We start from the raw sequence: 12,549 nt of genomic DNA on the forward strand, positions 1-12,549 counted from the left end.
TAAGAGCCGTTTTCTTCACAGAAACAAAGAGTATATACAGCATAAGCAGCCAATGTACAAGATGCGAGGTGAACAATGTTCATACAACTAGGAGAGCCTGAGAATCTGTGGGATGGCAGGAGGCTATAGCAGCCTTCATATCACACCATGCGGTGGATTTAGCATAGTGTTCAGTGCATGGCAAATTCCAGTTTTGCCTTCTGGAATTTTTTCCCCCAAATATTTTCAATCTGTGGTTGCTTGAATTCATGGTCATGGATGCAGAGCTCAGGGATGCAGAAAACTGACTGTATTAATTTTGCATTTCAGTCGGTCTGCTTTTTCTGTGTCATATTGATACATATGGATGTGGGTCAGTATTGGAAAATATCAGTAGCTTGCACTTTCATGTTTCGTGGTTTTTATATTCCTCTTCAAACCTACCACAAGTATGTGGCACTATTTCCTTACTTGTTTAAAGCTTAAAGCGTAAGTGCAGTTAGCTTAATCACAATGCTAGGGTTATGATGCTAGGTAGATAGCTTTAATTCATTTGAAGATCAGTTAATTTTGTTTTGTTCTATGGCCTTAAGTGGCACTAAAATGTCATACTCAATGAGATAGTATGGCTAGAGGGGCAAAACCTGTCTTGACTATATCAAAAGACCACACAGATACTCCTGAGTGCATGTTCTACTTTGGGGACAGAGTGGTAGTATTTCTATGTGAACATCTGCACTTTGAAAGTCTATACTGAAAGAAGAGTCAATATTTATATTGATGTTAGCTATTCATCGCCTCCACTTCCACAGATATGTCAACTTGAAGCATATTCAATGTGTGGAAACCCAAATTTATAACAAAATAAATAAGGGAATGTATTTTTTAGCCCAGAAGTTTCTTTATAGTTCAGAGGAGTTTCTTTAAATAGTATGATTCCATATTGTATGGTAGAATACACACACATACACACATATGTGTATTACATATGTGCTATATATTTTATGTATATACTATGTATATTCATTTACATACAATTCTAGACACTGAAGTATAATTGCAGTTATGTTCACTACCTGAAGATGCAGTGTTTTATGTTTTGAAATGACTGAATTAATAAACATTGGTAGAAATTAACTCATTATGATTACACTGTATTTCTTAGAGTTTTCCCAGTTAATTAAGGACATTTTTTTTCAGAATCAAAACAGTCAGTTACAAAAATATTTCAGCTTTTTCAATTACAGAAGTTAGTCATAATACACATTTAATTGATTTTACTTAATCAAGGCTGATTTACTATTAAGAACAGTTGTCACTATTTGCTTATTAAATGTCTTCTAATTGTAGTTAGTGACAGCCAGACAACTTTTAAAACTAACCAAGAAAATGTTTATCAATAACAACAGTTTAATTGTTTAAACTTCATGCTTTTGTTGTTTTATAAGTTCTTTTAGAATACATTTACTTGTGTAAGGAATTGTTAATCATAAATCTGAAACATAAGCTTCTTGTTCCTGCTGCTACCTTCTTGGATCATTCAAACTCTGACTGAAATCTTTGGGGATCTCTCAGTTCAGCACGGTCATGTCCGACTTTGCAACCCCATGGACTGCAGCACACAAGGCCTCCCTGTCCATCACCAACTCCTGGAGATTGCTCAAACTCATGTCCATTGAGTCAGTGATGCCATCCAGCCATCTCATACTCTGTCGTCCCCTTCTCCCGCCTTCAGTCTTCCCCAGCATCAGGGTCTTTTCCAATGAGTCAGTTCTTTTCACCAGGTGGCCAAAGCATTGGAGTTTCAGCTTCAGCATCAGTGCTTCCAATGAACATTCAGGACTGATCTCCTTTAGGATGGACTGGTTGGATCTCCCTGCAGTCCAAGGGGCTCTCAAGAGTCTTCTCCAACACCACAGTTCAAAAGCATCAACTCTTTGGTGCTCAGCTTTCTTTATGGTCCAACTCTCACGTCCATACATGACCACTGGAAAAACTACAGTTTTGACTAGATGGACCTTTGTTGGGAAAGTAATGTCTCTGTTTTTTAATATGCTGTCTAGGTTGGTCATAGCTTGTCTTCCAAGGAGCAAGTGTCTTTTGATCTCACGGCTGCGGTCACCATCTGCAGTGATTTTGGAACCCAAGAAAATAGTTTGTCACTGTTGCCATTGTTTCCCCATCTATTTGTCATGAAGTGATGGGACCAGATGCCATGATCTTAGTGTTTTGAATGTTGAGTTTTAAGCCAACTTTTTTACTCTCCTCTTTCACCTTCATCAAGAGGCTCTTCAGTTTCTCTTCACTTTCTGCCATAAGGGTGGTGTCATCTGCATATCTGAGGCTATTAATATTTCTCCTGCAATCTTGATTCTAATTTGTGCTTCATCCAGCCCAGCATTTTGCATGATCTACTCTGCATATAAGTTAAACAAGCAAGGTGACAATATACAGCCTAGACGTACTCCTTTCCCAATTTGGAACCAGTTCATTGTTCCATGTCTGGTTCTAACTGTTGCTTCTTGACCTGCATACAGACTTTCTCAGGAGTCTCTGAAGGAGTCTATTCCTACTGCTCAGGAGCCTATTTAGGGTGGAGTTTGCTTGGAGAGAATAAGCCATTCCTTCCATCCCTACCCAGGAAACAAGCCTGCCCAGGAGCACTGGCCTCAGTGCTCTGAAATTCTACTCACTTCCCTAGGGTTTTCTGTATACACAGCAATACTCTGTGCCTGCCTGATGATGATCCCTTCCCAGGTTTTCACTTTTCCTTAAGACTTGTTTCCTATGCAAGACCATATGATATTATAGAAGACAAATTTGAAGCATTAACTTGGCTTCTTGCCCCCTCATCTATAATTCACTTTTCTAATAATGATGCCCTTGGATTGGAGCATTTTAAAAAGTCTCTGGACAAGAGTAATTATTAGGGATTGCATTTATACACACACATACACACACATGCACACACACTTTTGTGAAACTGTATCTGAAGTCATAGACTTCACACTTGTGAAAATTTCAAGAATAAACCCAAAAAGCAATAAAAAGATCTTGATAGTTTCTTTTGTTTAAGTTTTAAAGACTCACATAATACAAAGAGAAGTCTGCAAGTGGCAAAAATGTAGCCGAAATGCTGACCTAAGTAAAAACTTTTAGAGTACTAATTAATAAAATTGCATTGAATTTAGAAAATGAATCATTATAAAAGGGTCTGAATGTACAAAGTTCATGCTACTACTGATAGTGAAGCAAGCATACAGAATCCAACATGGAAATTATTCATTTTTATCAGATAATACCCATTTAATTTAAAACTGACCTGTGACTTTCCAATATGAATACAGTTATATTTAGTTTTCATGTTTCTTTAGTTAATTGTGTAATAAAATGTGACCAAACCTTTAAAATGCCTTTCTTGCCCTCTAATGCAACTGATTGAAATCAGTGGAGGGTTTTTGAAATAAACAAATAAATCTGTGTAACTCTTAAAAAAAGAGGATTCTAATGATTTTCTTGTGCTCAGTTAACTGACCTCCTTGAGGAATTTATTTTAGAAAGAGATGGCAGTAAGATTTACTGAGAACCTAATTCATGTTAGGCCTTCCCTGGTGGCTCAGACGGTAAAGCATCTGCCTGCAATGCAGGAGACCTGGGTGCAATCCTAGGTAGGGACGATCCCCTGGAGAAGGAAATAGCAACCCACTCCAGTACTCTTGCTTGGACAATTCCATGGACTGAGGAGCCTGGTAGGCTATAGTCCATAGGGTCACAAAGAGTCAGACACGACTAAGTGACTTCACTTTCTTTCTTTTCAGTTTAATTCATGTTAGACGCTCTAATGGAGCTTTCGTACATGTTTTCTCAGTTGTGATATGATGATAGAGGTAGAAGAAATTGTCAGGATTTCTAGAGGTTCCCAAACTCACATGTCCTCAGACCCTTAGACCCACATGAAACAAACTGTTGGCACTGTGGCAAATCCTCAAAATCTGCTTCTCAGATCCAGTGGACTCTCTTTCATGACAGAATGCAGGTTTTAGGGTGCTAGATCTTTGTATTTGTCTAAGAGGAACAAGAAATGTGAGATCTCTTGTTTGCTTGGCCAGCTCCAGATTTAAAAGTACAGAAATAAATGATGTATGAACCAAACAAAAGATTTCTACAAGCTAGGTTTGATTGTCTGGCTTCTGGTTTGATCTGGCCTCATCTCCTTGAATTTGAGACCGAGATTTGTTATGGAGCTTGCCTGCAGGCAGCTGCTGTCTGTACCAGAGGTGGACCATGACCGTGACCGTGGACTCCATTTCTACTGCCCACCAGTCCATGCTTTTGTATGACACAAAAGCAGAAGTTCTTAGGCCATGGAGAATGAGTGAGATTGAATATTGCCAGGAAAATACTAGGTACATTCATAAGCCTTTTCTAGCTGTAACCTATGAAAATCATGCCAAATTCAGGCAACATTTTCCAAAATTAAAAAAAAGAAAAGACGTTATCATTTGCTAAGATTTTTTAATTTTTAATATAATTTTTATTGTTGTGTGGACTTTTAATTCTCATTTTGATTATTAAAACAGCAATACTTTTTATCATTATGATGATGTAAAGTTAGGTAATTTAATGCATGGCCATCTGGAGAAGGAAATGGCAACCCACTCTGGTATGCTTGCCTGGGAAATCTCATAGACAGAGAAGTCTGGTAGGCTACAGTCCATGGGGTTGCAAAGAGTCAAGACACGACCTAGCAGTGAAACAATAACACATTCTTTTGGGCAGTTAAAAAGAAAAAGCCTATGAATTATAAGCCATCCCCAGGGTATTAGTTTTTAGTTTTACCTCATTAACAAAGAGTTAAAATTCAGCTATTTCTGTGGCATATGCCATGGTAACTTCTAATCCTGAAGTTAATTCTAAAATAATCTGGGGCAATCCTGATGCTTTTAAATATGAAAATCTACACAACCCACACAGCAAGATTTAAGAATTTTACTATAAATGGGAGAAGGGTGAGCATGCTTGGAGATCTGATATCAGGATGAGCACTGGGTTTGGGACTAGAGAGGGTAGGTACACTTGCTAAGCTCCGCATTCTCAGGAACACACGGGGGCTATCCTGAGTATTCCAGAGTACCTTCCCAGTGTTCCAAACAGGATCCAAATTACAACCTTTTGGGAACATGAAAAACATGAAGTCAGCTACAGAGATTATGAGACCAAAGACATGGCGCTGTTGGCTTGTCACAGGGTAAAAATGACAACACTTCTCTCTTAAGATAGGAAATGAAGTTCAAGAATGTTAAGTGTCACAGAAATCTTATCATGACTATGCTAACCCTTTACCCTTTCTCACAACCATTCCCATAGAGATAAATTCTGCCACATCAAACCAATCTGCTGAGACCTACATGGTAGAGACCATTCTAGGCATCTTGTCCAAACCTCTGGAGAAACTTGCCTAATTAAATCTTCAGCATAGAGCAGGATGCTTAAAATCCAGGCTCCAGAAAGAAATACTATAAGTGAAAGTGAAGTTGCTCAGTCATGTCCGACTCTTTGCAACCCCGTGAACTGTAGCCCACCAGGCTCCTCTGTCCATGGGATTCTCCAGGCAAGAATACTGGAGTGGGTTGCCATTTCCTTCTCCAAGAAATACTATAAAACTGTGTTTATTATGAAAATATTAAATTTCAAATTTAAATGCATATTTTATTGGTCAGTATACATCATGCCCCTAAAGTAAGGCGTAAGCCTCCACTTGTTATCCTTCACACTTCTAGAAGATAGGCAAGTGTCCAAGAAAATGCAGACAAAGGGAAGTTCAGGGACTTTCACAATGTAAATCTGTAATAACTCTCATAACAAGTCTACTTACATCCCTGTAATGCATTTAGCAGCCTAATGATTAAAATATAGATATTTAGCAGTAATGGGATTAATGTTCATAATATGATTAGATTCATGAGATTAATATTACATTAAAATTTATAGATATGTTTGAAGTGGTAATTTATAAAATTTTAATTATATAGGTAGCTCACTTTGTATATTCTGTTTTGCCTCATGATCTTAATATATAGATTATTTTAAAATATAAAATACTTTTCACATATCTCAGAAGCTTAAAATTTGTCAGCATAAATAGTGTTTTATGCAGTTAAAGGTTGCTTTTCATATTATTTCATTAATATTAACATTGCAACAATATTAGATGGGGGGACTTGGTAATTAGTTCAGCTCTCACTCTTAGAGCATTTCTTCTCAGGTAGTGTCATGTGATAGAAACATTTGTCCGCTTCTAATGGATTTTCCAGTACTCTGAACCAAAAATCTGGACATGTGTTTTATCACACACAGAACTATGCTTGCCACTTTGGTTTTATATCCTTCTTAAATTTTCCCAGTACAGTTGTATGCACATTTTCTTTTTTAAAATTACTGATGCAAGGTCATGGTATACATACATTTTTCTAACTCGCATGTTTAATCTATATATTCTGTTGATATTTCCACATCATTAAAAATTCTTTTATAACATTTTTAATGTTTGAATGATATTTTATTATATAATGAACTATAATTTATTTAACAATCTTTTTTATTTTTTTCTCTTTAAAAATAGAATCCATGTAGCTAAAATTTTGTATATATACACAGCCATTTCATAAGAATAAATTTCTAAAAGTGTGATATGTTAAAGAGAGTATAAAATCTTGACATGTTTACAGAAAAGTATGTTACATGATCATATACTTTAGGACATGTACCCGTGTCCCTAAACACTCAATAACAAATTGTATTAATGGTATTATTACTATTCCTTTGTTGATATAACAGGAAAACAGTGTCCTGTTGTTTTAATGTACAATTCTTTGGTGATCACTGAGGCTGAAAAATTTTTTATACATTTCTGGTTATCTAAACAGAGAGACATGGGGGCAAATTTTCCTAAATGTCAATAAGTAACCTTGCACAGAAAATATGAATTCCATCATCTTGAATGGGCCAGATCCCTCACTCTAGCTGTACATGAATGACATTAAATTTGTAGAAATATAATATTTAGTTCATTTCATGAAGGGGACAGATCACTCAAAAACTTTGATCAAATTTCCATTTTAAGATAAAGAATGTTAATAATCAATCTAGTGAAAAGTTGTGTCAGTAAGTGTGACATCTAAGCCACAAATGATTTAGATGATTTTCTTTTCTCTGCAATAAATCATGTGAAATAGACACCTTATTAAAGCTACATGTTTCCCTTAATGAGGCATTAAATTCTGAATGTATTTAATCTTTTTAGTATTTTTGCATTTAGCTTCCTTTTTAAAGGTAATTCAATTCAAAATGTGACTTGAATTGGAATTATTTTTTTATTTATTGCTGATTTTCAAATCCATATTAAATGATCATTTATGTGATGCGTGAAATGTTTCTTGAAACAGATCTTTTAAGATCAAAAGACTTAAAATGTTATTGGCAGGAATTTGGACATATTAAGATTGCGATAACTATTGCTGTGTAATAAAATGCTCCAACCTCCAGCTGTTTTCCAGCTGAAAACAGCCAACTCTCATTATTTCATACATTTTCTAGGAATCAGGAAGCCAGAAGCATATTCAGAGGGTGGTGTGGCTCAGGGTCTCTCATGAGGATGCAGTGAAGCTGTTGGCTACAGCTGTACTTTCTGAAGACTTGACTGAGGCTGAAGGATCTACTTTAAAAAAAAAAAAGAAACGTACTTGGTGTACAATATCGTGTTCTTTTCTGGAGTACCATATAGTGATTCAGCATTTACGTACATTGGGAAATGATCACAATAAGTCTAGTAACTATCTGTCCCCATACAAAAGTATAATATTATTGACCATATTCCTTGTGCTATATGTTAGATCCTGGTGGTTTATTTATTTTGATACTGGCAATCTTTACCCCTATATCCCCTTCATCTATTTCACCCAATCTGTCACCACTCCTCTCCCTCCTTGCAACCACTCTTTTACTCTCTGTGTCTATGAGTCTGTTGAAGGATCTTCTTCTAAGCTCCTTCACAGGAAGGTTGCTGAGGACAGACATGGCTTCTCCCAGAGTGAGGGATCCCAGAGCCAGAGTGAGCAGGGAGGAGGAACGAGAAGGGGAGGGGAGTGTTTATTAGAGTAAATAGTATTACCTTGTAACATTTACCATAGCTATTAATCATAGGTTAAAATAAATGATGTCCACATTAAGCCGCTGCTGCTGCTGCTAAGTCGCTTCAGTCGTGTCAGACTCTGTGTGACCCCATAGACGGCAGCCCACCAGGCTCCCCCGTCCCTGGGATTCTCCAGGCAAGAACACTGGAGTGTATTGCCATTTCCTTCTCCAATGCATGAAAGTAAAAAGTGAAAGTGAAGTCGCGCAGTCATGTCCAACTCTTTGCAACCCCATGGACTGCAGCCCACCAGGCTCCTCTGTCCATGGGATTTTCCAGACAAGAGTACTGGAGTGGGTTGCCATTGCCTTCTCTGCAACATTAAGCATATCAGAATGTATCAGTTTCTTTTAACTGTTCATAGCCTTACCTTAGCACTCTGTATTACATAATCTTTACATGGTTAAACCTAAGTGTACTTTCAAAGAATTTCCTCCTCTTGTGCCTTAGCATTCCTAAAACTCAGCCCCCAGATTCTCCCTCCATCTTTCCTCTTCCTCCATCAGTGTCCAATATTATATCAAAAAGATGGTAGGGTCTTGGAGGAAGGAAAACCCAGAGCTTACAGGAACCTCTAACACTGTCTCCTCTGCGCTTTGATAGAATATTGCTAGTAGCAATGACAAGATGCCAGCAAGGCTGGGCTCTGCGCCTCAACAACTGCTCCTTTAGCACAAGAGACAGAGCAGCTTTAACTGAGAAATGTGGCAAGGAACCAAGGAGTTAAGAATAGTCCCAAACTTCAAGTCCTTGAGGAAGTGATATGCTCTCTCCTGGATGGACTCTGTCCAAGTGCTTTGTTAAAAATAAGCCAACATGGGAAAAACAACAAAAAAGACTCCAAATTCTTCATTTTTTCAAAATAATTCAGCTTCAGTGTTTTCTTTGTTAAATCAAACTCCTTTGTTTATTTTAAATAAAATGAAACAAGTATGTTATCATTTTAAAGAAATGCCTCATTATTTTCTTATGGAATTAGTTAGTTGCTTTATATACATTGCCTCATTTAATATTAGTATCTTAATTTGTAATTCTCATAAGATCCTCTTTGCACAACCCTGTATCCATTTGAAAGATAAGGAAATCCACATCTGAAGAAGAAAATCAGCCCATCAAAATTAAAACTTCAAAAAGGGACTCAAAGTTGAAGCTTAGTTTTTTAACTCAGGTTTATTTTTTTAGAGTAGAATAAATTAGTGTTCAGTCAGTTCAGTTCAGTTGCTCAGTTGTGTCTGACTCTCTGCGACCTCATGAATCATAGCACGCCAGGCCTCCCTGTCCGTCACCAACTCCCGGAGTTTACTCAAACTCATGTCCATCGAGTCGGTGATGCCATCTCATCCTCTGTCGTCCCTTCTTCCTCCTGCCCCCAATCCCTCCCAGCATCAGGGTCTTTTTCCAACGAGTCAACTCTTCTCATGAGGTGGCCAAAGTATTGGAGTTTCAGCTTCAGCATCAATCCTTCCAATGAACACCCAGGACTGATCTCCTTTAGGATGGACTGGCTGGATCTCCTTGCAGTCCAAGGGACTCTCAAGAGTCTTCTCCAACACCACTGTTCAAAAGCATCAATTTTTCAGTGCTCAGCTTTCTTAACAGTCCAACTCTCACATCCATACATGACCACTGGAAAAACCATAGCCTTGACTAGATGGACCTTTGCTGGCAAAGTAATGTCTCTGTTTTTTAATATGCTGTCTAGGTTGGTCATAGCTTGTCTTCCAAGGAGCAAGTGTCTTTTGATTTCACGGCTGCAGTCACCATCTGCAGTGATTTTGGAGCCCCCAAAAATAAAGTCTGACACTGCTTCCACTGTTTCCCCATCTATTTTCCATGAAGTGATGGGACCAGATGCCATGATCTTAGTTTTCTGAATGTTGAGCTTTAAGCCAACTTTTTCACTCTCCTCTTTCACTTTCATCAAGATGCTTTTTAGTTCCTCTTCACTTTCTGCCATAAGGGTGGTGTCATCTGAATATCTGAGGTTATTGATATTTCTCCTGGCAATCTTGATTCCAGCTTGTGCTTCTTCCAGCCCAGTGTTTCTCATGATGTCCTCTGCATATAAGTTAAATAAGCAGGGTGACCATATACAGCCTTGATGTACTCCTTTTCCTACTTGGAACCCGTCTGTTGTTCCATGTCCAGTTCTAGCTGTTGCTTCTTGACCTGCATACAGGTTTCTCAAGAGGCAGGTCAGGTGGTCTGGTATTCCCATCTCTTTCAGAATTTTCCACAGTTTATTGTGATCCTCACAGTCAAAGGCTTTGGCATAGTCAATAAAGCAGAAATAGATGTTTTTCTGGAACTCTCTTGCTTTTTCGATGATCCAGCGGATATTGGCAATTTGATCTCTGGTTCCCCTGCCTTTTCTAAAACCAGCTTGAACATCTGGAAGTTCATGGTTCACATATTGCTGAAGCCTGGCTTGGAGAATTTTGAGCACTACTTTGCTAGCGTGTGAGATGAGTGCAATTGTGCGGTAGTTTGAGCATTCTTTGGCATTGCCTTTCTTTGGGACTGGAATGAAAACTGACCTTTTCCAGTCCTGTGGCCACTGTTGAGTTTTCCAAATTTGCTCGCATATTGAGTGCAGCACTTTCAATAGCATCATCTTTCAGGATTTGAAATAGCTCAACTGGAATTCCATCACCTCCGCTAGCTTTGTTCATAGTGATGCCTTCTAAGGCCCACCTGACTTCACATTCCAAGATGTCTGGCTCTTGGTGAATGATCACATCATCGTGATTATCTGGGTCATGAAGATCTTCTTTGTATAGTTCTTCTGTGTATTATTGCCACCTCTTCTTAATATCTTCTGCTTCTGCTAGTCCATACCATTTCTGTCCTTTATTAGTGTTAGAAGTATTTAAAAAGTTAAGATGATGTTTACATGAATAGAATATTAGATCATCCTTAAGATAGACTAAAACCGAAAGTATAAATACTACCATTTGGAGGTAATATCTGAAATGGTTTGTTTCATGAATCCTCTTTCCTACAGGTACTTTGATAATTCCTTCTCACTTAAGACTTAATTAGGACTGATATCATGTCATGGTTGCAAAGGGTCCTGTTATGACTTTAATATAGCTTATTTTCTTGTCATATTTATTTCAATTTTCTTAAAACAACAGACATAGCTGATTATATAACTTTATTTTTCTAGGTCCCCTAAAAACCCAGAACAGAAGATCATTAAGAGAGTGATTGCTCTTGAAGGAGATATTGTAAAGTAAGTACTTAAGCTATGGTTTTTGAGTTCAGGTTATAAATGTCTAGATTTTTGTTGCGTTTTAAATCACATTACACAGAATGTATATCTCAGTCTAGAGAGGTGTATTTGATGGCTTCAAATCTTTGAAGACTTTCTAAGTGAACTACTACATCTTTAGTGAGTATCATCAATCATTTGATAGGATATAACACGTCCATAAGCTGGCTGATGGTACTCTTATCCTTTTACTGGGAGACACATTTGAAATAGATATTAATTAAGGTGAAATTAACCACATTTTGTCAAATGACCACTAAATAACTGTATTTCATATATTTAAATTAGCATCATTTTTCAGATTATGATGTCAAGTTTCATTTTAGAAAAATTCAATAATACTTTATTATTTTAGAAGCAAACACAGAAACAAAAGGGGAAATATTATTATAATAAGGATGGGAAAGATGTAAATGAATATGAAACGGAAACTTCTGAATCAGTGACAAAAGCAGTAGCTTTAGAACATAACATTGGGACTTCACTGGCAATCCAAAGATTAAGAGTCCATGCTTCTATATAAGGGGCACAGGTTTGACCCTGGTCAGGGAGCTAAGATCCCATAGAACACTTGGCCAAAAGAAAAGAAAATAACATTGTAACAATCAGCTGTTTTAACAATATGTAATAATGTTTTATTTATTCTGCTTGCTGATAAATCTAGAATAATGTTTGAGATTCAACAAGTAAATACTGATGTAGCATGCAATGTCTTATATTGATTGGTTACTTTATTATATGTTACAGCCAAGTCTATACAATGTGGGATTCACTATGCTTTGAAACTATATTTAGAAAGTTTTTTGATCCTGTTTTCCCAAAAAGCTTGATCCTAGGCTATTTGTATTAATGACAGTACAGTTTAAGCAATCTCAGTAAGATGATCTAGAGTAAAATCTCGACCAGCATTTCTCAAAGCATGGCCCAAAGGGCACTGGGATTTTCCAAGACCCTTTGTGAGGGTCTTTGAGATCAAAACTACTTTCCCTGTAATACTAAGATGTTATTTGTGTATATGTTTTATTTTATATAAATAAAAAAAAAAAAAGATGTTATTTGCTTTTTCACTGTCATTTCTCTTGAGTGTACAGTGGAGTTTTCCAGA

General features: G+C 37.2%; 1 protein-coding gene across 1 annotated transcript in view; it reads left to right on the forward strand.

Annotated features, from left to right (window-relative positions):
* The window catches only part of IMMP2L (inner mitochondrial membrane peptidase subunit 2), a 914,520-nt gene that overhangs the window by 606,090 nt on the left and 295,881 nt on the right, over window positions 1–12,549 (forward strand). The window contains exon 5 of the mRNA XM_061165351.1: window positions 11,340–11,405. Within this exon, the coding sequence (XP_061021334.1) occupies window positions 11,340–11,405 (66 nt within the window). The remainder of the gene's footprint in view (window positions 1–11,339; window positions 11,406–12,549) is intronic.

The sequence above is a fragment of the Dama dama genome, chromosome 18 (assembly GCF_033118175.1).
Source record: "Dama dama isolate Ldn47 chromosome 18, ASM3311817v1, whole genome shotgun sequence".
NCBI classification, from domain to species: domain Eukaryota; kingdom Metazoa; phylum Chordata; class Mammalia; order Artiodactyla; family Cervidae; genus Dama; species Dama dama.